The sequence below is a fragment of the Cervus elaphus genome, chromosome 16 (genome assembly GCF_910594005.1).
Source record: "Cervus elaphus chromosome 16, mCerEla1.1, whole genome shotgun sequence".
In the NCBI taxonomy this organism is placed as follows: Eukaryota; Metazoa; Chordata; class Mammalia; order Artiodactyla; family Cervidae; genus Cervus; species Cervus elaphus.
This window is the reverse complement of record NC_057830.1, coordinates 8,877,147-8,899,575: the sequence shown is the minus strand read 5'-3', so window position 1 is coordinate 8,899,575 and position 22,429 is coordinate 8,877,147. Positions and strand designations below refer to the sequence as shown.

The 22,429-nt window shown below is 53.8% G+C and overlaps 2 protein-coding genes across 5 annotated transcripts in view; both read right to left on the bottom strand.

Moving 5' to 3' along the window:
- AKNA (AT-hook transcription factor) overlaps positions 1–3,335 on the bottom strand; it is a 57,349-nt gene extending 54,014 nt beyond the window's left edge. Inside the window, exon 1 of one of the 3 annotated variants that reach the window (XM_043870595.1) lies at positions 3,298–3,335. The gene's annotated coding sequence lies outside the window, so the exon portion shown is untranslated. Of the gene's footprint in view, positions 1–2,607; positions 2,707–2,738; positions 2,825–3,297 lie in introns of those variants that run through there. The other 2 variants (XM_043870594.1, XM_043870593.1) reach the window with 2 other exon arrangements.
- Positions 3,336–8,146: 4,811 nt separating this feature from the next.
- Positions 8,147–22,429, bottom strand: part of WHRN (whirlin) — an 89,030-nt gene continuing 74,747 nt past the window's right edge. Inside the window, exons 8-12 of one of the 2 annotated variants that reach the window (XM_043870619.1) lie at positions 13,739–13,810; positions 11,919–12,456; positions 9,908–10,089; positions 9,271–9,393; positions 8,147–9,023 (exon numbers count right to left, since the gene is read on the bottom strand). In XM_043870619.1, the coding sequence (XP_043726554.1) occupies positions 8,841–9,023; positions 9,271–9,393; positions 9,908–10,089; positions 11,919–12,456; positions 13,739–13,810 (1,098 nt within the window). In that variant the 3' untranslated portion in view covers positions 8,147–8,840. The remainder of the gene's footprint in view (positions 9,024–9,270; positions 9,394–9,907; positions 10,090–11,918; positions 12,457–13,738; positions 13,811–22,429) is intronic. The other variant, XM_043870617.1, reaches the window with a different exon arrangement.

Below are 22,429 nucleotides of genomic sequence, written 5' to 3'. Positions count from 1 at the left end.
GGTAACATTGTCCTCAGGGCCTTGCTTATAAGGAAGCAAGGCTGGGGAAGTGGAGACCCAGTTTCACTTAAAAAGTTACAGGATAGTGTTTGCCAGGCTTAGCACACACGCTCAGAAAACCAGGGGCCCTGTTAAAAGGGTGAGATGAATGGAGAGAGTAGCATGGAAGCATATACACATGTAAAATAAATAGCTAATGGAAATCTGCTCTAAGACTCAGGAAACTCAAAACGTAACAACCTAGAGGGGTGGGAAACGGTGGGAGGTGGGAGGAAGGCTCAGGAAGGAGGGGCCATATGTATCCCTATGGCTAATTCATGCAGATGTACGGCAGAAATCAAACCAATATTGTAAAGCAATCATCAATCAATTAAAAATAAGTAAATATAATAATAGTAATAAAAAAGAAAACCAGGGACCTGGTTAGCTTTCTTCTGGCTCCCCTGGTCAACCAGAGCCTCTTCCCAGCTGCCCTGCCCCCAGCTCATCCCCCAATCCTTTCAGCACATGCTGCTGGATAAATCTTCTTAGAGCATCATTCTGACCAAGCCTTCCCTGCTTAGAGGCCACCGGTGGCCGCTGTCACTTTCAGGTTAAAGGTAGACATTTTGGCCTGGAATCCAGGCTTGTAACAACCTGTTCCCAAGTCAGAGGGCTGTTGTACTGCACCACTCACATCACAGACTAGCAGCCTCATCCCATGAAAGTTACTTTCCAAAATTCTCCACTTCAGGGGAACAGTAGTGGGGAGCAGGCCTTGGCTAACTTTGGCAATCATGCAAAGGCCAGTCTTTCATTATGCAATACACTTCACACGCAGCTCTCTTATTTAAAAACAGCGGGGCGGGGGGGTGGGGTGGGGGGGCGCACGGAATTCCCTGGCAGTCCAGTGACCAGGACTCCATGCTTCCACCACAGGGGGCCTGGGTTTGATTCCCGGTCAGGGAACTGAGATCCTGCATGCCCCATGGCTCAGTCAAGAAAGAAAGAAGGAAGGAGAGAAAGAAAGGAAAAGAAAAAGCCCTGAACTGTGGCAATTACTGATTTCTATAATATAAATGCCCTTATTATGGTCAATTTCAGGCTACCAATGCAACATCACTGAACACAGCAGTGGGAAGAGGTACATACAATCAGCTCTCACCAGACGACACACCCCTGCAACATCCCAGAATAACAGCAGACTGACTCCAAAGAAGAGCTGTGTGACCTCAGGCGAGTGACTTAACCTGTCTGAATCTCAAACTTCTCATTTGTAAAATGCAAAACAATAGCACTCATCTTATGGCAACAACGTGAACACTAGCTGATCAACAATATACAGGCTCAGGGACGGCGACTGGGGACAAGATGCACAAAAATCCTGCCTTCCCAGACTTTACCTGATGCAGTAAAACCGTTGGCACAGTAGCTGGAAGATAGCATTCTGTATTATCAACGGTCTTATTGTTGTTATGCCTTCCTTTCTGCGGACCTCAGTGTCCCCATCGCCAAACTTAGAATGTAGCCTGAACAAAACTTTCTATGATGCCACTTGAGCCTTAAAATGGCATTACCATTCCCATTTTATAGAGGGGGAAACTAAGGCACTCAGAACTGAAGCCAGGCTGAGGATTCGATCCAAGGTTTCTAATCTCCACTCTTCAGATCTGTCCCACCTCCCGGACTGAGGAAACACAAAAAGGCCTGGAATTCAGCTGGTGACTCAGCCGGATGCTGAAAAAAAAAAAAAATACTCTTTCTTTCCTACTTCATGGGGGTACATTGAAATGTCCTTGGTGTGCACCAGTTTCCAAAATATTCTCTCAGCACGCCAGCCACAGTGCAGGGACAATTCCCAGTCTCTCTGGAAACCCTGGCACTTCTGGTGGACTCTGTGAGCTGATGGGAGCTGATGAAACCCCCTTGCAAGAAACAACCCAAATCACATGTTTCAAATGCAAACCACTGGACTTTGGGTCTTTGCCTAAATGCCTCACATGGGCATCTTCTCCCTCTTTCTGAAGAACGGAGACCACCCCTGAGAATAAATAATCCTCCAAAGACCACGGGGTCCATCCCCTATTGGTAAGTAAGCCAGACTTAGGGCCCCTCAAATGGATAGGTAGCAATTCTGTTTCTTGAAAAAACGAAACCAACAGCCAAAAAAATAAAACCCACCAACTCCAAAGGAGGTGCCTGGAAATGGCTCTTTGGAAGTCCCTCTATGTGTCTAACCCCAGTCCTTCATGCTTCACTTTCAGTCATTTCTTCTCCTTGTGTTCTAGAGGACAGGAACAATGTCTCTTTTCACCGCAACCTATCTCAGCTTCTCTTCTTAGCTCCAAAATAGCCCAGTCTTATTATCAGCACTGTTCCTTTCCAATTTTCTTAACTTTGAAGCAGACACTTTCCAAATGTAGGTAATGATCCGTGCCAACATGTCATTTCTTTCAAGGAAAGCCAGGGAAAGGAGCAGGGAAGAGTCTTGTCCAAGGTGGCGCAGTAAGAAGGCTCCGGCTCTGCTTGGGCCAGACCCATCACACAGGGAAGAAGCTAGCTGTGCGTCCTCCCCGCTGCGCGCCCTTGGGCAAGTCTCAGCTCCTCTTTGGGCCTCAGTGTCCCTACCTTCGTAACAAGAGAGGCTGGCCTTATGCCTGCAGTCCGCTGCAGATCCCACCACTGTCACGGTGGCCCACCCTCACGCTGGGCCTTGCTCTACCTCCCTACCCCTGCCAAAAAGAGGAAAAGAAACTTGCGTTAGTTGTCCCGGGAGGGCACGCGGCTCGGGGTTGTCAGGCTGCGCAGGTTGTTGCCGGGTGAGCGAATATCACACAAATCCCAGGGCAGAGAAGTCCCACCTCCCGAGTAACCACAGCTACCCGGGCCACACCTCCAACCCAAACACAGCCATAAACCCAGCCAAGGTCCACCCCCAGATTCCCTGGGGACCCCTCCCCTCCCTGGGACCAGCCCTAGCTGAAGAGAGAGGCAGAGAAAAAGCCAACGCCCCCATTGCGCGGAGGTGGAAACTGAGGTCAGAGGGTGGAACCTGTTCAAACCCCGAGGCCGGCGGGGTTTGGACTCGAATCCCATAGCCCATCCAGAGCTCCCTCCCATTCCCGGAGCGGCGATCGGTCTCCTTCCCGAGAGCAGGGATTTCCACGTGGGAGAGGCCGAAAGCTGCGCGGTCCCTGTAGATCGGAGCCCACCGACGCTGTCCACTGTTCCTCCCCATTCCCCCGATGGAGAAACTGAGACCCGGCAAGGGGCCAGGACCCGCCCTAGACCCACCGCGAGCCCCTCCCCGGGTCTCACCTGCCGGCTGCCGCGGCGCGCGGGTTGTTTCCTGGACTTGAGCGGCAAACAAAGGCCTCCAATCCGGGCGCGGGGCGGAGCGGCGATGTTTTGCATAATCTCGAGACCGGCCTATGACGGCCCGGGCTCGGCCCCGGGAGGCGGGGTCTCTGAAAGTTCCACCAATCGCTGAGAGGTGGCAGCCTATGTCCCGCCCCAAGTGGTTTGGACGTAAACTCCAGGCTCCAGGACTGAAAATCTCAAATCTGGGAGATTGCGTGTTCTTCTGAAACCCGCCCAGCCGCAGATGGGAGACTGAGGCGCCTGGAGTTAAGACGTTTGTGAAGGGTTTCACAGAGCCACAGTGAGGAGGAATCCATCAACTTTGATGGCGGAAACGAATAATAAACACGACAGTAACGATAATAAACTTTTCTAGAGCCCTTATGTGTCAGGCACGGTTGTAAACTCTTCCTGTGTCCGATCCTTTCCTATAAGGTAAGTAGGTATTATCACTACCCCTCAAGTGTATTCTACTCGAAAGCATCTTTTAGACAAGCCGGCAAACGCAGGCCTGGGCAGAGATGGGAACTTGCCTAAGGTCCTGCAGTGAGAACGAGACAGAAGTAATCCATTGTTCAGTGAGAGTGCCCCGGGAAGGATGACAGTGTAAGGTGTCAAACTGGCCTAGGTTCTCGCCCCAGTTCTGCCGCTCGCTGCCACTGAACTTCAGGTAAACGGGATTCTTAACTCTCACCTCACACGGTTGCTGAAGGGAGTAAATGAATAAACATCGCACCAGGCTTATAAGAAATAAATCAGTGACACTAGTTTAAAGGGCTCCTCGACCAATCCTATTTCACAGGGGGAAGGGCTTGTAACAGGCCCTGAGACAGGAAGCGATCTGCCCAAGGTCTGGTATCCAGCTGTGTGACAGCCCAGTTCTCTTTCCTTTTGGTGGAAAGCTCCTCCCATTCCCCAGGTTCTGTGACCCCCCTACACGCTTATCTAATGGTAATTGTAGTAACAGCTTCTATGCACTGAAGGTTTACTCTGTGCCAGGAGCAAACCTTTTAGCTACTCCTTACAATAGCTCACAAGTTAGGTTAGTATTATACTCCCGATTTAAAGATGAAAAAATTACAATGCTAATTATATGTGTAATATAAAAGAAAGAACTTATTTACAAAATAGAAATAGACTCATGGACACTGAAAACAAACTTAGGTTACCAAAGGGGAAAGCAGGAGAGAGATAAATTAGGAGTTTGGGGTTAGCAGATACACACTGCGTGCTGAATTGCTTCAGTTGTGTCTGATTCTTTGAGGCCCCATGGACTATAGCCTGCCAGGCTCCTCTGTCCATGGGATTTTCCAGGCAAGGATACTGGAGTGGGTTGCTGTACCCTCCTCCAGGGGATCTTCCCAACCCAGGGATCCGACTTGCGTCTCTTACGTCTCCTGCATTGGCAGGTGTATTCTTTACCTTTAGTGCCACCTGGGGAGCCCAACAGATAAATAGATAAACAACAAGGACCTGCTAAACTATATTCAAGATCTTGTAATAACCTATAGTGGAAAGAATCTGAAAAAGGGTGTGTGTGTGTGTGTGTGTTTGTACTTACATAACTGAAGCACTTTGCTGTATACCTGAAACTGACACAACATTCAATTTAAAAATAAACAAATATGGTGATGGGAAAAAAAAGAAATATGAGGCTCAGAGAAGTTAAGTGATCTGCCCAAGCTCACACAGCCAGGAAGGGCGGAAATAGAAGCTGAGTCCAAATGTCAGACTCTGAGGTCTGGACTGTCTGACGTGCGCCTTGTTCTCTGTCCTCATGACCCTCACAGTGGGCGGCTCCATCCCTCAGCCTGCTTTCTCCCAAGCAGAGAGGGCGCCAAGTGATTCGAAGGCCAGCTTGGCACTTGCTTGGGCAGGCCCAGTCTCAAACTTCCTGCCTTCTCCTTCATCTAGCAGCAGATCCTGAAATTGTCTAGCTGTACCTTCCCTCTTCCTCCTTCCCCCAGCTCTGACATTATGCATAAAGACATTAGGGCCATAGACATATATGTGGCCAGGTGGACCTCTGGCCCCCCACCCTCCCAATGTCCAAGCTGCCTTAGCCCACTGTTTTGGGTCCCTTCAAAGGCAACAGGACATCTGCTTATTATCTTGGAGCTTCACATGGTGAACCTCAGGTAGCCGTGGGTCCAAATTTGTCCGCTACCACTCACTAGCTATGCAACTTTGAGCAGTAACTTGGCCTTTCTAAGCCCACTTACAGAGGTATATTTGTAAGCTTAAAATTCCACTGGGAGGGGAACCCTCACAGCCAATGGCCTACAGTCCCGGAGTCAGACCCAGGAATTTCAGAACCAACAGTTCCAGAAACTTTTTCTTGTTCTTTTTCAGAGAACAAATTTGGGACAGCAGGCAGCAGTTGCCAGGAGTTCCCAGACCCCTGGGGTTGGACTGAGTGGGGAGATGGCTACTTCAAGATACAAGAGGTCATGACCTGTCCTGGAGTTCGTAGAGCAGGCCAATAACTGGCCTGAAATTCATACCGCAAGTAGATAACAGACAAAAACCTCTGGATTCAGAATATTTCCACAAGGACTTGGGCCTTGAAAAGATGTGGTTTATAAGGTCAGAGGGCTCCTCCTTCACCATCATTCTGACTGCAATCATCTCCTTGGGGCAGACTCAGCCTGGTACTCTGAGCCCACACACAGCATCCCAGGCTCCATCAGAAGCGAGCAGCAGTATCCCCATTGTATTTATTTCCTGTGGCTGTTGTAACAAATTACCACCAGTTCATGGTTTAAGACAACACCAGGTCTTCCCTGGAGATCTAGTGGTTGCAATTCCACGCTTCCACTGCAAGGGGTGTGGGTTTGATCAGTGAAATGAGATCCTGCATGCAATGCAGCTTGCCCCCAAAAAATAAAATAAAAAGCTAAAACGACACTAACTTGTTCTTCCAAAGAGAGGTCATAAGTCCAAAATTAGTCTCACCTTACTAAAGTCAGGGTGTCGGCAGGGCAGGTTTCTTCAGCAGGCTCTCAGGGAGAATCCATTTCTTTGCCTTTTTTCAGTTTCTAAACGGCCACCTGTATTCCTGGGCTCATGGTCCCTTCCTCCATCTTCAAACTTCATCACTGCAACCTCTGCTTCCAGCATCACAACACCTTTCCTCTCCTATGTCAAATCTCCCTCTGCCCCTCTCTTACAAGGACCCTTCTGATTACATGGGGCCCACCCAGACGATCGAGGATAACCTCTCCATTTAAATGCCCTAAATAAGCACATCTCTCTTTGCCACAGAAAGTAACGTTCACATGTAACAGGAATCTCTGGGAGCCGTTACTCAGCCTACCACACCCATTTTCTAGACTAGGAACTCCGGTTCAGAAAGGTGAAATCACCTACCCGAGACCACACAGGATGTGGAATTTGATGCCAGGAGATCTGGGGCCTGACAAAGCCCTTCTTGCAAGGGTACCAGGACTGGAGAGGGGCATACAGAGTCCCACGGGAAGGGCTGGGGTTTGGGGGAATACTGGCGGCTTCAGAGGTCAAGTGGAAGCCAGGGCTCTGGCCTCAGGTGATCTCCTTAAGCTGGGGAGGGGACACGAGCAGCTAAGAGCAAGATCTGATAAAAGTCTGTGGAATCAACTGCCCCCAACCCATTTCTGGCAGATCCGTGGACACGGCTGGACAAAGCAGGACTTTTCAAACTCTTCTTTCTGCAGAGAAAGCCTGGGGATGGAGGAAGTGGGCACCAGGGCTGGTAGTATGGCCCCTCCCCTCTGCCCCCTTCACGGGTTTTTGCTTCTAATACCCACTGCCTTTGGCTCCTGCACCAGCTTCGTGCACACAGGTAGGAAGCAACTGGGAAGTCACCGCCTCTTCCCTGTCCCCAGACCCTGTCAGTCTAAAGACTGACAACTTGAAGGCCCTGTCCCCTTGCCCTGAGCGGAGACAACTCTAAGTGGAACTTACACTCCAGTGTCCCCCGTGGGATCAGGCTGCAGCTGTCCTCCCAGGACTCCACCTGAAATCACATCCTGCTTGCGTTCCTCACCTTCGCTCCTGATTCACCCGCTGCTTTCCCAGCCTCCCTGCACACTGCTTCGGTGAATCACCTGCACACACATCCTCGTCTCAGAGCCAGTTTCTGGGATCCACCCTAAGATAGACCACCTCTGTATGTGTGCATGTGTTTACGATTTTATTTATTTAGGTATTTTTGGTTGCACTGGGTCTTTACTGCTGCGCAGGCTTTTCTGTAGTTTCAGCCAGCGGTGGCTGCTCTTCGTGGCGGTCTCTCTTATTGTGGAGCGTGGGCTTTAGGCTGCAAGGGCTCAGTGGTTGCGGGTCCTGGGTTCTAGAGCTCAAGCTCAATAGTTGTGGCTCACATGCTTAGTTGCTCTGAGGCACATGGCAACTTCCTGGACCAGGGATCGAACCCTTAGTCTCCTGCATTGGTGGGCAGATTCTTTACCACTGAGCCACCAGGGAAGCCTCCTCTCTGTGTTTTAAAACATTCATGCCCATTGTGCATTCTGTCTCATAACATACCTGTGTATTTTAAATACTCTAATATAAGTTTCAGGGGTACAGCTTTATTAAAACCTATATATACCTGTGCATTTTTATCTACAGATGTTATCTATAACCTTCAGGGAAGGTGTTCCAAGACGTGGGTGTCACTCCAGTGCCCCTGCAACACCCTTTGTGTGACCCAAGTGGAGCCGTGGGAGGCCAGGGAAGATGTGATGTCCTGGGTGCCTCCGTCTGTCCTACCCACCCCTCTCTCCACATCAAGCCCAGCCATACAGACAGGCCACATAGCACGCTGGATCCTAATCCTGTTCAGATCTCTTTATTGAAAAATTAAAGTCATAAGCTCTGTATATAAATACGTTGACGTCTCTGGTCACCTGCAAGGCCTCTGGGATAGGCTGGGGGGTGCTGTGGGAAGCTGGGGTCTTGCGATCCCCAGCGGTGTGGGATGGAAATAAATAATAAATATCATGGGGGGTGAGGAGCTAGGAGGAACATGGGTGTGAATGGGGGTGCTCGATGCTTATTTGTGGCACTGAAGGTCCCGCAAGATGCCCCCCAGGTTGGGGGCCGTGTCCACGAATTCTGTGACTTCATTCCAGACAAAGACTCCGGCATCTGGGGATAGGCCAAGTCCTAGCTGGCCAGGGAGCACTCAGCTCAAGAGTTACAGGCCCTGGGAGGCTTCAGGTGAAGACACAGGTGCTCCGCCCTTCCCCTTTCGTTCTCCCCTATCCTGAGGTTTCACGCTTGTATTGAGCACCTACTGTATACCAGGCATTGCCTCAGACCCTGACTTGACCTTCTGTTTGCCTCGCCCAGCTCTCTTCTCCCGGTTCTGGTCCAATGGGCCAGTGCAGAGTGGAGGGGGGGGATGTCTTCCTGTTTCCCTGGCCATGCAGCTCCAGCCCCCGAAGGAGCTCAATAGTGCCAGCAGGGAGGAGGGACCAGGGCCGGGGGCTGGGCAGCGGTGGGAGGCCCTCGGGCCTCGGCCCCTAGAGCAGCACGTTGAACTCGGTGACCAGAAAGTCGATGTAGTCTCGCTCCTTGGTCTTGAAGGCCTCCGCGATGATGCGCGCGGCCTCCCGGTGCTCCTTGCCCCGAAGCGTCAGCCCGTTCACTTCCAGGATCACGTGCCCCACCTTGAGCTGCCCGCAGTTGTGGGCTGAGCCGCCTCGCTGCAGGAGTGAGACGCAGGGCATGGGCACCGGGGACACCCCAGGGCCGGCCTTGACTGCCCACCACTGCCACCCGGGGAGCCACGATCTGTGTGTCCACGGCCCTGATGAGGAAAACCGAGGCTCGGGGAGAGCCAAGGTGCTATGAGCCTGGGGCTGCCTGTGGGCATGGCAGACCCCTGGAGATGCTGAGAGAGGGACCCTCAGGGGTAGGGAGCGATGATCAAGCAGATCCCTGGGGGTGTACCTGAATCGTGACGATCCTAGGCAGGGGCTGGCGGGTGTTGGCACCACCCTCGATGGCGATGCCCAGGGTGGCCGCACTTTTCTTCACGCGGATGAGGGTGGACGTGGGCTCCAAGAGCCCGGGCTGCGGGTATGAGGAAGGAAATTAGTGGCAGGCCTTCTTGGTGGGTGGGCCTGGCCCGGGGGCTGGCCTGGCCACGACAGGCCCTTGGGTCAGCAGGGTGCAGACTCCAGCCCTTTGCGGGGAGCCTGCCGTGTGTTAGCGCTGAGCACTTGGTGCTCCCAGCTTGTCTAATTCTGAGGCTGGGGAGGTTAAGCAGCTGTCCCAAGGCTGCTGGAGGTGGCATCAGGACTTGAATCCGGCCTGAATGCCTTATACCCCCCTACGCTGGAAGGGAGCTCAATGACCCATGAGAACAACCTTCAGCACCTGGCATGTCTGTCTCAGTGGCAAAGGGACGGCCTTCAGACTCTGAACACGGAGGTCTCTCCGGACACCCGCATCCGCCCAGTGACGGGGGAGCTCAGTACCTCCCTGTGGTCACTTGTCAAGCTGAACCCTGGTCAGGACTTCCTGTTGTTCACCCCCAGCCAGACTTCCCCCCGCCTGCCTTCTGCACACCCCCCATCTCACTTACAGGTTTGGTGGCCCCCTCGGGGGTCCTCTCATTCCGAGGCGTCTCCTTGCTACTCCTGCTCTTGGTGGACGCAGTCTGTCTGCCTCGGCCTGGGGCGCTGGCCTCTGCCTCGCCGGCGTCCACGCCGCTGTCCTCGCTCAGCGTCTGCCCGCTGTCTGAGAGCTGGGAGAGCGTGGAGGCGGCTGGGGGTGGGAACAGGAGAAGAGGGGGTGTGTAGAGCTGGGGTCAGTAAGGGCTTCCTGCAGGAGCTGAGGGGCAGGCTAGAAGGCTGGGTGGGGGAGTCCCTGGGCAGAGACTCCCTGCCACCCGCCACCTGCTTAGACCTGCCCTTCCAACTGGGTCTGGCCCCAAGACTGCCACTTCTAGGATGTCTGCCTTGACAGCCTCTGGCAAGATGGTATTTAAAAAACAGGTCAAGAGGCAAATCCAGCCCACAGATATGGGTTTGTTTGTTTGTTTTAACTCTTAGTGTTGTCAATATTTAATGATGGACCAACACATTCAAATTAGATTTCACATAAAAATGGAATTCTAAGCTTCTTGGGAAAAGAAAGGAAGGTCTGAAGAAAAAAAAAAAAAGGAAGGTCTGCCATGTCTGGTCTGTGCCCTTGCTGACTCCACCTGGCCTGAACTAAGGGGTGAGCACATGCCCTCTGGTGCAACAGTCAAACCCAAGCCACTCCACTAGGTATGTAACAGCTTGGCCCCTGAGTTTGAGACACTCTGGAGTCTGGCAGGTGGGGTCTGAATCCCCTCTGACCAGCTGTGCAATCCTGGGTGAGCTACACAGCCTCTCTGAACCCCCATGTTCTGGCTCCAACCCAGGGGCAACGATGCCTATCCCATGGACTATCATAAATACTAACAAACACGACGTATGGGGTGAACAGGCTTATGCTAGCCTGCCTGGCTCCACAAGTACTGTGTCTCAGCCTCTTTCGTCTGTAAAATGGGGGTGATAACAGTGCCGGCATCACAGAGCTGTTGAGAGAACTGGGTGAGTTACTGACACAGGGAAGTTCCCAAGAGCAGTGTTCTTGGCTCACGGAGAGTGCTAGACACCCGTCAGCTTTATTATCATGTGCGTCCGGCCCAGAGCCGTCTCTCTGACAGCTCGGGTTTCCCTCACCACATCCTGCCTTAGCAGCCTTTCCTCAGGGAGCTACTGAATGCGGGGACCCCGCCTTCTGCATCCCAGCCCATCCCCTACTTGCAGACCACAGGCACCAGTAAACTTCCCACCCACCCTCCTTGGCCACGGCGGTCCGACGTGTCACCTTAGCCACGAGATGGCAGCAGAATCCCACAAAACGAACCTACCTCACGACCAGGAGGGAGGGGACGCAGGCCTCGCGGTGGGCTCAGCTTACAGGGTGGTAACCAGCTCTGCCTTCCCGCCACCTCCCTGGTTGGACAGCCTCTGAAAACCTCAGGGCTACAGCCCCGGGCTGGCCTCCCAGGTGTCTGGAAGGTGGACCCTGCGCTCTGACCCTGCAGCCCCAAGTCAGGAGACCTCCAGGGGTCCAGAGGTGGCAATTTCAATGTCCACTTGTCCCTAGGCATCAGCTCTGGGGGACAGAGATCACAAAAGCCACCCCTGCCCTGAACAGGCTCAGTCTTCTTGGGGAGACTGGTAGGTGGGTGCAGGGTGACCAGCTCTGGGGGTCCTAGAGGAGAAATCCCACCCTCACAGCCAGCTGGCAGAACTGCTGCTGTTACCTCCGGCCCCCAGGGGACGGCCCAGCAGCCCGTCCACAGTCAGCCAGCCAGCGACAGCTGGGACTCACATCCCAGCCTCTGCCTCCAAAGCCCCTCGGGGCGGGCTCGGGAGCCCGTTCCCCAGCTCCCCTGACCCTCAGTGGGGAAGGACTGGGTTCAAAGGCCTCCCACTGGGTGAGTACCTGGTCCCACCTGAGCTGTGTCAATGGGCAGATCAATCCCCCAGTGGGGCACCCCTAAGGGGATGCAGCAGCCCCCCGGAGCCCAGCCCAGCGGGGCCTGCGGTACTCACTGCGTGTCTGGGGCAGCGCCCTCACTTCATTCACGTCCGGCTCGCTGTCCGGGCGGTGCACCTCCACCAGGACAAAATGCTGGTTCGTGCCCGCCTGGTCCGGGCGGCCGGAGGGGCAGGGTGGGGGAAGGCCACCGCCGGCCAGCGTGGCCTCTGCGGGGGAGCTTTTCAGGTGCGGGGGTGACTGGACCCGCGGGAAGGGGCCGATGGGGTGCTGGTTGACCAGGGCCAGGTGGGTGTCCAGCGGCCTCTTGGAGCCCGGGTTGGCCAGGGAGATGGAGGCATAGAGGGGGGAGGAGGGTGAGTCCTGTGCTGCGGGGGCCTCCGGCACAGGAGCAGTGCCTGCTGGCGGACTGCAGTTCCGCGGAGCCGAGAAGACGATGCCCGAGTGGGAAGATGCGGAGGAAGGCGGCTGGAGGTCCTCTCTGCCCGGCTTCCTCGGCTGGATGAGGAGGTGGTCGTGGCCTTGGGTGAGAGGGGGCGGGGGAGGCGGTGGCTTGTAGCTAGGCAGCCCCTTGGAGGTGAACTTGACATCATCCTGCCAGAAGACCCAACAGGAGTAGAAGGAGTCAGAGCCCATTGCGGCCGTTAGAGGCGAGACCCGTGAGCCCTGGTGCACCGGGCCCCGGCTGGAATTCCGTCCTTGCTCTATCAGCTCCTGGCCACGCTGCTCTGAATAATGCAACACCCGAGTGGAAAACTTCTCCTAGCATCTGAGCAGCTGATAAGCATCAGGATCCCGGCGGGTGTCTCTGGGGATGGCATCGTTACCTTCGGGAACTGAACTTCTTGGCGTCAGCCAGGGCTTGTCACGGGGAACGGGACTTAATTAGAGGTGGGATGCAGAGATGAAAACAGAAAAGCTTTTCTGTTTTCTTTGGCTTTTCTCTTTAGGGGATTATCATGGCTCCTGGAGCCTGGAGGTGTGACAGGCTCCTGGAGCCTGGGGGTGTGACAGGAGGTGTGACAGGACTGATGGGAGAGGATGGGTAGAAGGTGGACAGAGGTAGGCCAGGGTGCTGGGTGGTCCCGGGCAGGGCACAGCACTTCTCTGAGTGCACCTCGGGGCCATGGAGGAAACGACCTACTCAGCAGAGCCGTGGGGAGGTGAGGAGTAGCGCGTGTGTTGCACTAGCAAGGGGCCTGAGATCCAGCAGGTGCTTGGTGAGCAGCAGATTGTGTCGTCACTGTGCCCCCTCCCTATGCCAGCATGCAACATTGGCATGGCTCTGATGGCCAGGCAGGCACTGTCCCCAACGCTTTACTTAGATTAACTGATTTGCCCCTTGTCACAGGCTTATGGGGTGGTACACTATTATTACACCCCATTTTACAGATGGGAAAACCGAGGCACAGAGAAGTTGAGAAACTTGCCCAAAGTCACACAGTCAGCGGCACAGGGTGGGATTTGGACCCGGGCAGTCTGGCTTCAGAGCCCAGGCCATTTGAAAGCCACGTGGGTTGGATCACAAAGCGAGACTGCCCGGACTGCTGCTGAGTGCGCATGGGCGTGAGGTCACGTTTCTCCCCCTCTCCCAGCGCAGTCATCGGGCCTCCTGGAGGAGCTCTCGTCACACACTTCATGCTTCAGTCCTTGCTATGATAACGTTCAGATAACGTATCAAAAGGAACACCAACTCAGCAAACAGTCAAGCAGCCTGACCGCCCTGCCTCAAAGCCCTGGATCTAGCTGAGAGCTCTTCGCTGAGGGCCTCAGTCCCCTCCTGGTGGTCTCACCAGGGAGCCAGCCCCCAGGGGCCTCAGGCAGACCCAGAAGGGGCAAAACACAATCAAAGGGTCTTTCCAGAGAGGTGTCTCACCAGAGAAACGTCTGAGAGGGTGTTCACATTGCCCTGGACGGCCTCCCCGGTCTCTTCCAGGTCCAGAGTGTTCTAGAGCAGAGAAGGAAGCCTCGTGAGCAAACACACATTGAGAGGGGAAGACCACTTTGCTCTCTAGGACACAGAACTCTGCCGGCCCTAAGACAGCTTTGTGGGGCTTCCATGTTTCCTCATGTGCCCCACTCCGTGGGAACTTACATGGTAAAACGAATGTTGATTTTCCTGCCATGCATTTTGAAATCAATTTCAAGGAGTTCAATTTCTTGGAGACTTTCCAGGCCTCCCCGGAACTACGTGGAAAGGTTGCGCGGTGGGCTCTGGCCTTGACTGGCAACCCCTGAAGCTCGGCCCATGCTCAACAGGCTCGGCTCCTCAACCCGAGGGTTCTGTCTCCATGATTCCTGACAGAACCCCCAGGGAGGTGTGAAAATGGCAAATGAGGGGCGGATGGGGAAGATCTCTAGCTCTCTTTTTTTAATTAGTTACCGTTCATTCTGGCTGCACGGGGTCTTAGCTGTCGCTTGCGGGATCTTTCATTGTTGTGCCCAGACTTCTTTCTAGTTGCTCCCTGGCAGGCATGTGACATTTTAGTTTCCTGAACAGGGATTGAACCTGTGTTGCCTACACCAGAAGGCAGATTCTTAACCACTGGACCACCAGGGAAGTCCCTCTCTCTCTTTTTTAATTTTAAGAGTTTTAATGATATATCCTAGGGGACGGGGAAAGGGTTATGGTTTCAGTGGCGCTTGTTTTGCAAAGATGCTCATTTCTTCCTTCTTTTCCTAACTTACCAGATGCCTAAAGCTTCCTCAAGTGATACTGAGCTGCCGTGAGGCCATGGCTAGATACCCCACACCAGGAGGTTGAGCAGAGCTCTTCTTTAAACTCCTGAGGGGGCTCCTGAGGGCTCTGCAGTCACTTCTATCCACCCCACAGGGCCCAGGATGGCAACAGGCTTCCCTGACCACCACCCAGCTCAAGTCTCAAGTTCAGGGATTAATACTGAGCAGTCTCAGTGCTCCTGACTGAGGGCCTGGGGACTCAGAGGAAGTAACACACCTCCCCTGCCTTCAGTAGCTCAGAGACAGTGTGCACACTCAGCGGCTCAGTCGTGTACAACTCTTTGTGACCCCCGGGACTGTAACTCGCCAGGCTCCTCTGCCCGTGGAATTTTCCAGGCAAGAAGACTGGAGTGGGTTGCTGTGTCCTACTCCAGGGGATCTTCCCAATTCAGGGATCAAACTCGAGTCTCTTGTATCTCCCGCATTGGCAGGCAGATTCTTTACCGTTGCCCCACCTGGGAAGCCCTAGAGACAGTGGGGTCGACACAAATAAGCCAGGAGGAGGCTGCACGGGGTGAGGAAGCACAGTTATATAATGCAGCTAAGGAAGAGTCATCCAGGAAGTCTTCCTGGAGGAGGGAGCACGGGTTAAAGCTGGGCAAAGGAAAGAATGATGGGTGTTTCAGAGGGAGGGGTGTGCATAAAGCTGGGAGGATAGAGGATGCTTGAGAATCTTCAGCAGTTCTACAGCAGTCAAGAGCTGCTTAGACCTAAGCCTGGGGACAGTGGGTTGCCATGGAGATGTAGTCAGGTCTGCCTTCTAAGAGGATCCCCTTTGCTCACTTCCCTTCGAGTCACACTGGAGCTGTGCCGGCATGTCAGGGCTTTTATACTGGCTCTTCCTTCTGTCTGGAACATTCTTCCCCAGAACTATCCACAAAGTGAGCCCTGTCTGTTCACCTCCTTCAAGACCTTACTCAAATATCACCTCCTCAAAAAGATCTACTCTGACAACCCCAACTAAAACCACAACCTTCACCCCTGCCCTGCTTTATTTTTCTCCTTTGCACAGATCACTGTTCCTACCCAGCAGCCAGGATGTAATCTTGAAGTCAGATGATGTCTCACGCCAGCTCATAACCCTCCAGGCTCTTTCCATCTTAAGTGGAGGAAATTCCAAACTCTGCATTCACTGGGCACAATGAATTCTGGGCCCTTTCTTGCTGCTCTTGCTGCAGGATGGGACGGTTCCTGCCTCAGGGCCTTTGCACTCACTGCTCTGCCTGCGTATAGCACTCCTGGCTCATTTCCTCATTTTAGACTTTGGTGAGGCTTTCTTTGACCAGACCTGTTACAAACAGCACCCCCTCCACCCCCGACACCTCTGTGTAACCCTTGACCCTGCTTCATTTTTCTGTGTAAGATTTATCACCACCTGGTGGGGTACTACTAATTTGCTCATTGTGACTCTTCCTACTAGGATAACTCCTCAAAGGCAGGACTTGTGACCACCTGGGCCCTACTGTATCTGCAGTATTCAGGACAGTGACTGCTTGGTAACTATTTACTGAGCAAATTAATTAATCCATGAATGAATCGATGGGTGAATGAATTAATCAATAACTCTTGCTGTCATGGGGAGGAGGCCTGAGTAGACAGAGAATTGAGCCAGGCTGCTACAGTAGGTCACGGAGAGCAGTGATGATGGTTTGAATGAAGGTGAAGGCATGATGAGAGTGAAGGTGTGGGGGGATGGGAGGAGCCCCCTGACTCCATACCCCCAGAGCAGAGGCTGCCAGGTCACTCCGTACCAATCCCCGTCTCAAATAAGCCTCCTGAAGCCTTGAGTATTCTGGGCAGGCACCATGGGAACCCACCAGCCAACAAGATGCTCTGTCCTCCCAGCCATGAGCCTTTCTCACCAGGGCGCCTCATCTGGTCTTGTGACGCCTCTGGGGCAGTGTCAGGCCAGGTCAACTGCTTTTTACCAGCAAAGCTGAGGCTTGTGCAAACATCCTGACATCTCCTGCGCTCCCCACCCTGATCTCTCACACACCGCTCCACAGGAAGATGTTCCTGACGGCCTTGGTGATACGAGGACGGGGGGACCCTTGGGGAGAGGAAGGCGGCTCCTTCCCACCTTGATCAGAGGCGCCAGTTCTGGTTTCTCTGAGATCACTCCCAACTCTGCCACTCAACCCACTGGACTGCTCTGTGCCTCAGTTTCCTCATCTGTAAAATGGGGAAATAGCAGTCCCTCCCTCAAGGAGCTGATGCATTAACACCCGAAAAATACTCAAACAGAGCCCGGCACAGTATGTGAAGGGAGGCAACTGTCACACCGGGAACCTGGGATCTTATAAATCTGCCCCGGGAACTGAATGGCTGTCCAACATGCCCTGGCCTAGGTGAACACGTCGATGGAAAGAAACAGTGGTCCTCCGATACACCCCCTTCCCCCAGACTGTCGTGTGTCCAGTGCTCCCAGGAGTCAATCGCCTGGGCAACAACAAGCTGTCTAGGGTGAAGGTGAATGGCAAGGCAGGTTACACGCAATGACTTCCCAAGACAGGGCAGTCACTGCCCTGGCCTCAGCAGGAGGCCCCAAGGAGGTCAGAGACACTGCCCAGGTCTCTGACAGGGCAGAGGGGCCTCCGTTACCTGAAATGTAGCTAGCTACTGCCACCTGCCCCCAAAACTCAGCCTGCAGACACCTTGGGGGCTTAGATGACAGTCCACGGTTGGACCAAAGATATGGGATTCTGTCCTGTTCTGGTATCAGGAGCTTTGAACATGCATTTAGTTGATCAACCAAGCATTTAACAGGCAGCCTTGACTTATGAGGAAAGTTCATGGGGATAAAAGATGAGCAGGTCACCGTGTTCCCAACACCTACCAGAGGGCCATGCACACAGGAGCTGTCCACAAACTCTTATCTGGAATCACTGATGGAAGCTGGTGTTGTGATAGGGCCAAAGGGAGGGGGCAAGGAAAGACCCAGAGTCTCATAACACAAGCACATCTTTGCCCAGCACCACAGGAGGGTGTGACTTCCTCTTACAAAGGGCATGGGAGGACTCCAAACTGTGGAGGGCCTTGCTGCATGCTAGACCCCTGCTGGGCATTTTATTTACATGGTCTCACTGATTATCCTTATGATCCTCTAAGGTAGGCACTCTGATTGTCCTGGCTCACAACTTTTACACTTAAGCTCAGAGACAGCAGTGACTTATCCAAGGCAACAGAACTATTCTACAGCAGATTAGGTTTCTAACCCACATTGGGGTGACCCCAGAGCCCATGCAACCTTACCAGAACCCCAGAATTGGATGCTATAGGAACCAAGGGCCTCCAGGAGGAGGACCCTCTCTGAAACAAGAGAGAACACAGCCATGGCTGGCCGCTGACCTCAGTCACTCCCTGCTATTAATGGCATCCTGGAGCCAAACGGAAGGCAGGGATGGACGGGTGGGAGGGTGAGTGTGGAGTAGGGACAGACGTCCAGCCTGGGAGAAAGGCCTGAAGTGGAGCAAATGGCAGACGGCTTGGAGCCCAGCCCTGCCAGACTCCATCTGCCGAATCCAGACGCTCAGGAGCTCCGAGTCCCCGAGCCATGTTCCTTGTGCGTCTGAAATAGCTGCAGACAGCAGGCTAAGAACTCGGGGGATGCGTCAGCAGCAACGCTTCCGGGACAGGCTTCGAGAAGAGGATCAAGGTCAGAGCTCACGTAGGAGCCGGAGCGTCTTGGCCTCCTTCCCATCCCCCTCTCAGCCCCAGCTGCTGGCGGGGGCGGGAGGGGGGGCTCCTCCTGCACCCACAGAGGCCAGAGACTAGCTGAGGGTTTAGATCTGGCAGTTCAATTAATCCTGCCAGGTGGGACCCTTTTTCATCAGTTCTACAGCTGAGGTGACTGAGGCTCAGAGATGGAAGGCCACTTGCCCAAGGCCACACAGCAAGGACAGAGCAGAAAGCTGAACCCTATTCAAGGTCTGAGTCTGTCATCCAGATGACTTCCCACAAGAGCCAGGATGCCCTCAGGACCTGCGGCAGTGGCTCCCTCATCCCCTTCCTCCTAAAATTTGTGGTGGTTCAGGAAATCCTGTCCCTTTCAGAGAGAACTCTTTTATCTTTCTTTTTTGGTCTGAGTTGGCCCAATCAGGGTTCTAGATATCCCAGGGTCTGGTTTGGGGGTACTGTGGGGCAAAAATGGAATGAAATCATAAGGGGCCATCACCCGAGCTGGCCTCTGCCAGATGGACTCATGGTTCTGGAAACGGAGACCCAAAAGGCCTTGGGTGGCCCCGGCACCACCCCAGCAGAAGGAGGCTCTCTGCTCCCCGCCCCCCGCCCTTCTCTTTCCCCTCCCCCCTCAGCCCATTTTCCGGGCTACCCCCCTCTCATTACAAGGGGTGGGCTCTTACATAAAGGTGCTATTTTCAGCTCTTTGTTCTTCTGGCTTCTTTACTCTGAAGTCTGGACAACAGGCACCCCACACCTCTGCCCCCCAAGCCCTGCCAAATGCACCGGAGGCCCAAGGCAGAGAGTACCCTCCTCTCTACTGAGGCAGGGAGTCACAGAGGCTTCTGGAAGGTTGCAGTGGGGGGCTGCTGAGCGGAAGAGGGCCGTGGGAGAGAGACTAGAGAAGGGGAAGTGAGCATCGGAGGGGACAAGAGAAGGGAGGAGACCGGGAAGAAAAAACCAAGAAGAGGAAGACAAGGGGAGGAAGAGGAGGAAAAGCCAGAGGCGGTGGCCCGGCCGGAGCTGGAGAAGAGGAGCTTGTCAGCCCAGCCACGGTGTGGGCAGTGGGGGGGCAGGAGAGTCCTGGCGTTCTTGGGGGGCGGGGGGGGGGGCTGCTGCCCAGAGTGATGGGGACAGGTCTGGGGATCCAAAAGGATCGAGGGGTGGACGCCGGGGCACTGGCCGTGCTGGTGGAGACTGATCAATCGAGCAGCCCCCAGCCTCTCGGAGCACAGGCTTGGGTAGAAGTCTGGATGCCGGACGGGAGGGCAGAAGGCAGGACAGGCAGAGGAACGATCCCCGCACTCACAGAGGGCTGGGAGCCCGCGCTCACCGACCAGGCTGAGGCCGTGGAACCGGCACGGGGTCTTTGAGCAGCGGGCCCACTCCTGCTACCGTGTTCAGCCACCGAAGCACAGAAGCAGAAGGGCCCCAGGGCAGCCAGTGCACAAAGTCTGCTGAGAAGAGGAGGTCCCTCATCCCTGCAGAGCCCATGCTTCCTTCTCCCCCTTTCCACCTCCCTCCCAGCGCTCTTAGGAAAAGGACGTCATCCAGCGGACAGAGGGCGTGAGCCAGAATCTCCAGGTCAGGGCCAGAAGAGTGCTCAGGACAGGCATTGGAAAGCAGGGCTTCAGGAAGGAGTCAGAGGCCGGCGAACTTGGCTGGGGGAAAACCCTGCATCCTTTATTTTCATTAACCTCTAACTGAAATGTAGCATCTCCTTCCATTATGAGTGGAGGCAACACAGCCTTGTGGAATCAGCAACGCCCGGACACTGTCACAGCTCTTTCGTATCACATTGCAGATGCCGCAAAGTCCCATTTATGCTCATCACGGCCTCATAATGAGAGCTGTTACCGACCTGCCATCAGACCTTGTTATGGGGCGTGCTAAGAAAAAAGCACACCTTTCAATATTTCTTCCCATCTTTGAAAACAGCATTTTATGATGTTTCCTTTGTCATTCTACATGTATTCTTTTTAAACATTTAAAACTGTTACTCTGAGAAAGGTCCCCAGGGCTTTGCCAGCCTGCCAGAGGGGTCCATGGCACAGAAAAGGTGAACCACCACCCACCAGTCCTAAATCAGTGTTTAGTCTAGCACTCCTAGGTGGTAGCTGGGAAAACAATCAGCTCCGAGGGGAGCAGGGACTGGCCATGTTTCAGCAGGCTCTGACCTCCATGGACTTGGTTCTATTTTCTGGAAGCAGCTCCCAGCACCCCTAGTCCCCACACACAGGGGAGGATGCTCCTCAATGCACCGGCTTGGAGGAGGGGTCCTTATTTCAGACACAGCTGAGGCAAAGCTGCACCCACTCTGAGGGTTACTAACACCCTCTGGTGAATCCATGGTTCTGGGGAGGTAAGGGGCATTGCTGAGGCCTCTCAGAAGGGAATGGGATGTTCTACTCAAGGGAAAAGACTAATTCCAGCCTCACCGTGTCCCTGTCTGTGCCCGGGGCAGCTTCCTTGGATAGGGGCTACAGACAGCGTACCTGTGTGAATGAAAACATTGCTGCCATAGCAGTAAACAGAGGATGCTGCGGCCATCAAGCCATCACATTAGAGCTGTGAGCCCTGAGGGAACTCAGCATGAGAAAATACAGGATACTGGCCCCAGATAGCTGAGGTGCATATCAAAGGAATGATTTCAGTGAGCCCAGACTCTTGCATCTTCTCATGTACAGAAAAGCATCAAATTCCTTGAAATACCTGGTTTTCTTTAACGAACAGTAATCTCTTGAGGGTCTGACTACCTGATTTTTGTTGCAAAAACTCCTATATATCCTGGCTTCTCTAGCCCTTGCCTCTTTGGAGCAGCCACTTGAGTTTTCTGAGATGCTATGACCTCAGTTCTGTCCACCAAATAAAACACAACTCTCAACTTCTAGGCTGTGAATATTTTTAAAGTTGATATCATACAAATAAGGAGCAACAGAGTGACTGGGCTCCATCGATGGGCTCCCTCCTGCTCCCCCACTAGGGTGGGGCCTGCCTAGCAGAGGAGCTAACCCAACCAGGCTGGGCCAGAGGCCGATGCAGTAGGTGGGATGTCAGCCTCTCACCACTTGCTCCCTCTTTCTGGGAAGAGGTGCTTTGACAGTCAGGGGTCTCTGCAGCAGGAGGCACCCGAAACAGACCGGAGCTTGCCCATCCTCCTCTGGCCCCGGATGAGCAGGAAGGCATGGAGGCCAAGGGGAAGAGGCTGGCGCTACCGGGTGCTGACAGCCACACCCACACCCCCTTCTGGCCTGATTGCAGGGAAGACGGCAATGGCCTTAAGAGGCAGCAACCCCACCCCAAGCATCTTTTGACAAGACTGGAGAGCCCCTTTCTAGACACATGAGGGGCCTGGAGGGCAAATCCAGGAGGAAAAGGGCTCTGGTTAAGGCCCTCAGCAGGGCAAGTTACACTGCACCCCGACCTCAATGACATCTACCCGGTGGGCACAACGTTGGCCTTGGCCTCTCAACCCCTTTTCCTCTGCAGTCCTCTGCAGTGCCCTTTGCCAGCCTTAATTTCCTTCCTTCTTTTCTTTCGCTGAGCTGGGTCTTAGTTGAGGCATGTGGGATCTTGACTTGCAGTATGCAAACTCTTAGTTGCAGCAATGCGGCATCTAGTTCCCTGACCAGGAGTCAAACCCACGACTGCTGCATTGGGAGCTTGAAGTCTTAGCCCCTGGACCACTAGGGAAGTCCCTGCTGGCCTTTAGAGTATCAACAGAACCGACTCCCAAGTATTCCATACCAGTAAGCTCACCCTGGATCTCACTTGATCTCCACAGCAACCCACAGATGGCTGTTCTTATTAGCCCATTGTACAGATGCAGAAACTGAGGCTTCAAAAGCTTAAGTCACTTGCCCAAGGTGACACGGCTACCAGTTGGGAGAGTCAACCCTGGCTTGTGAGATTCCAGAGCCTATGCATTTAAACCCCTCTGCCTCAGGCCTGCCTGCACCAGATGAGGAATTCAAGAAATGTCAGGCAGCCCTTTCTTCTTTTACAAAGCTCTCCTGGCCGACATCTTTATGGGAGGGTGATGATTCTGTCTGGAGGCGGCAGAAAACTCCCAGGGCTGACTCTCTATTAGACAAATGGAAACTAAACACAATTTGTTGAAGCGGGAGGCTGCATCTGATTTCCTCTGATC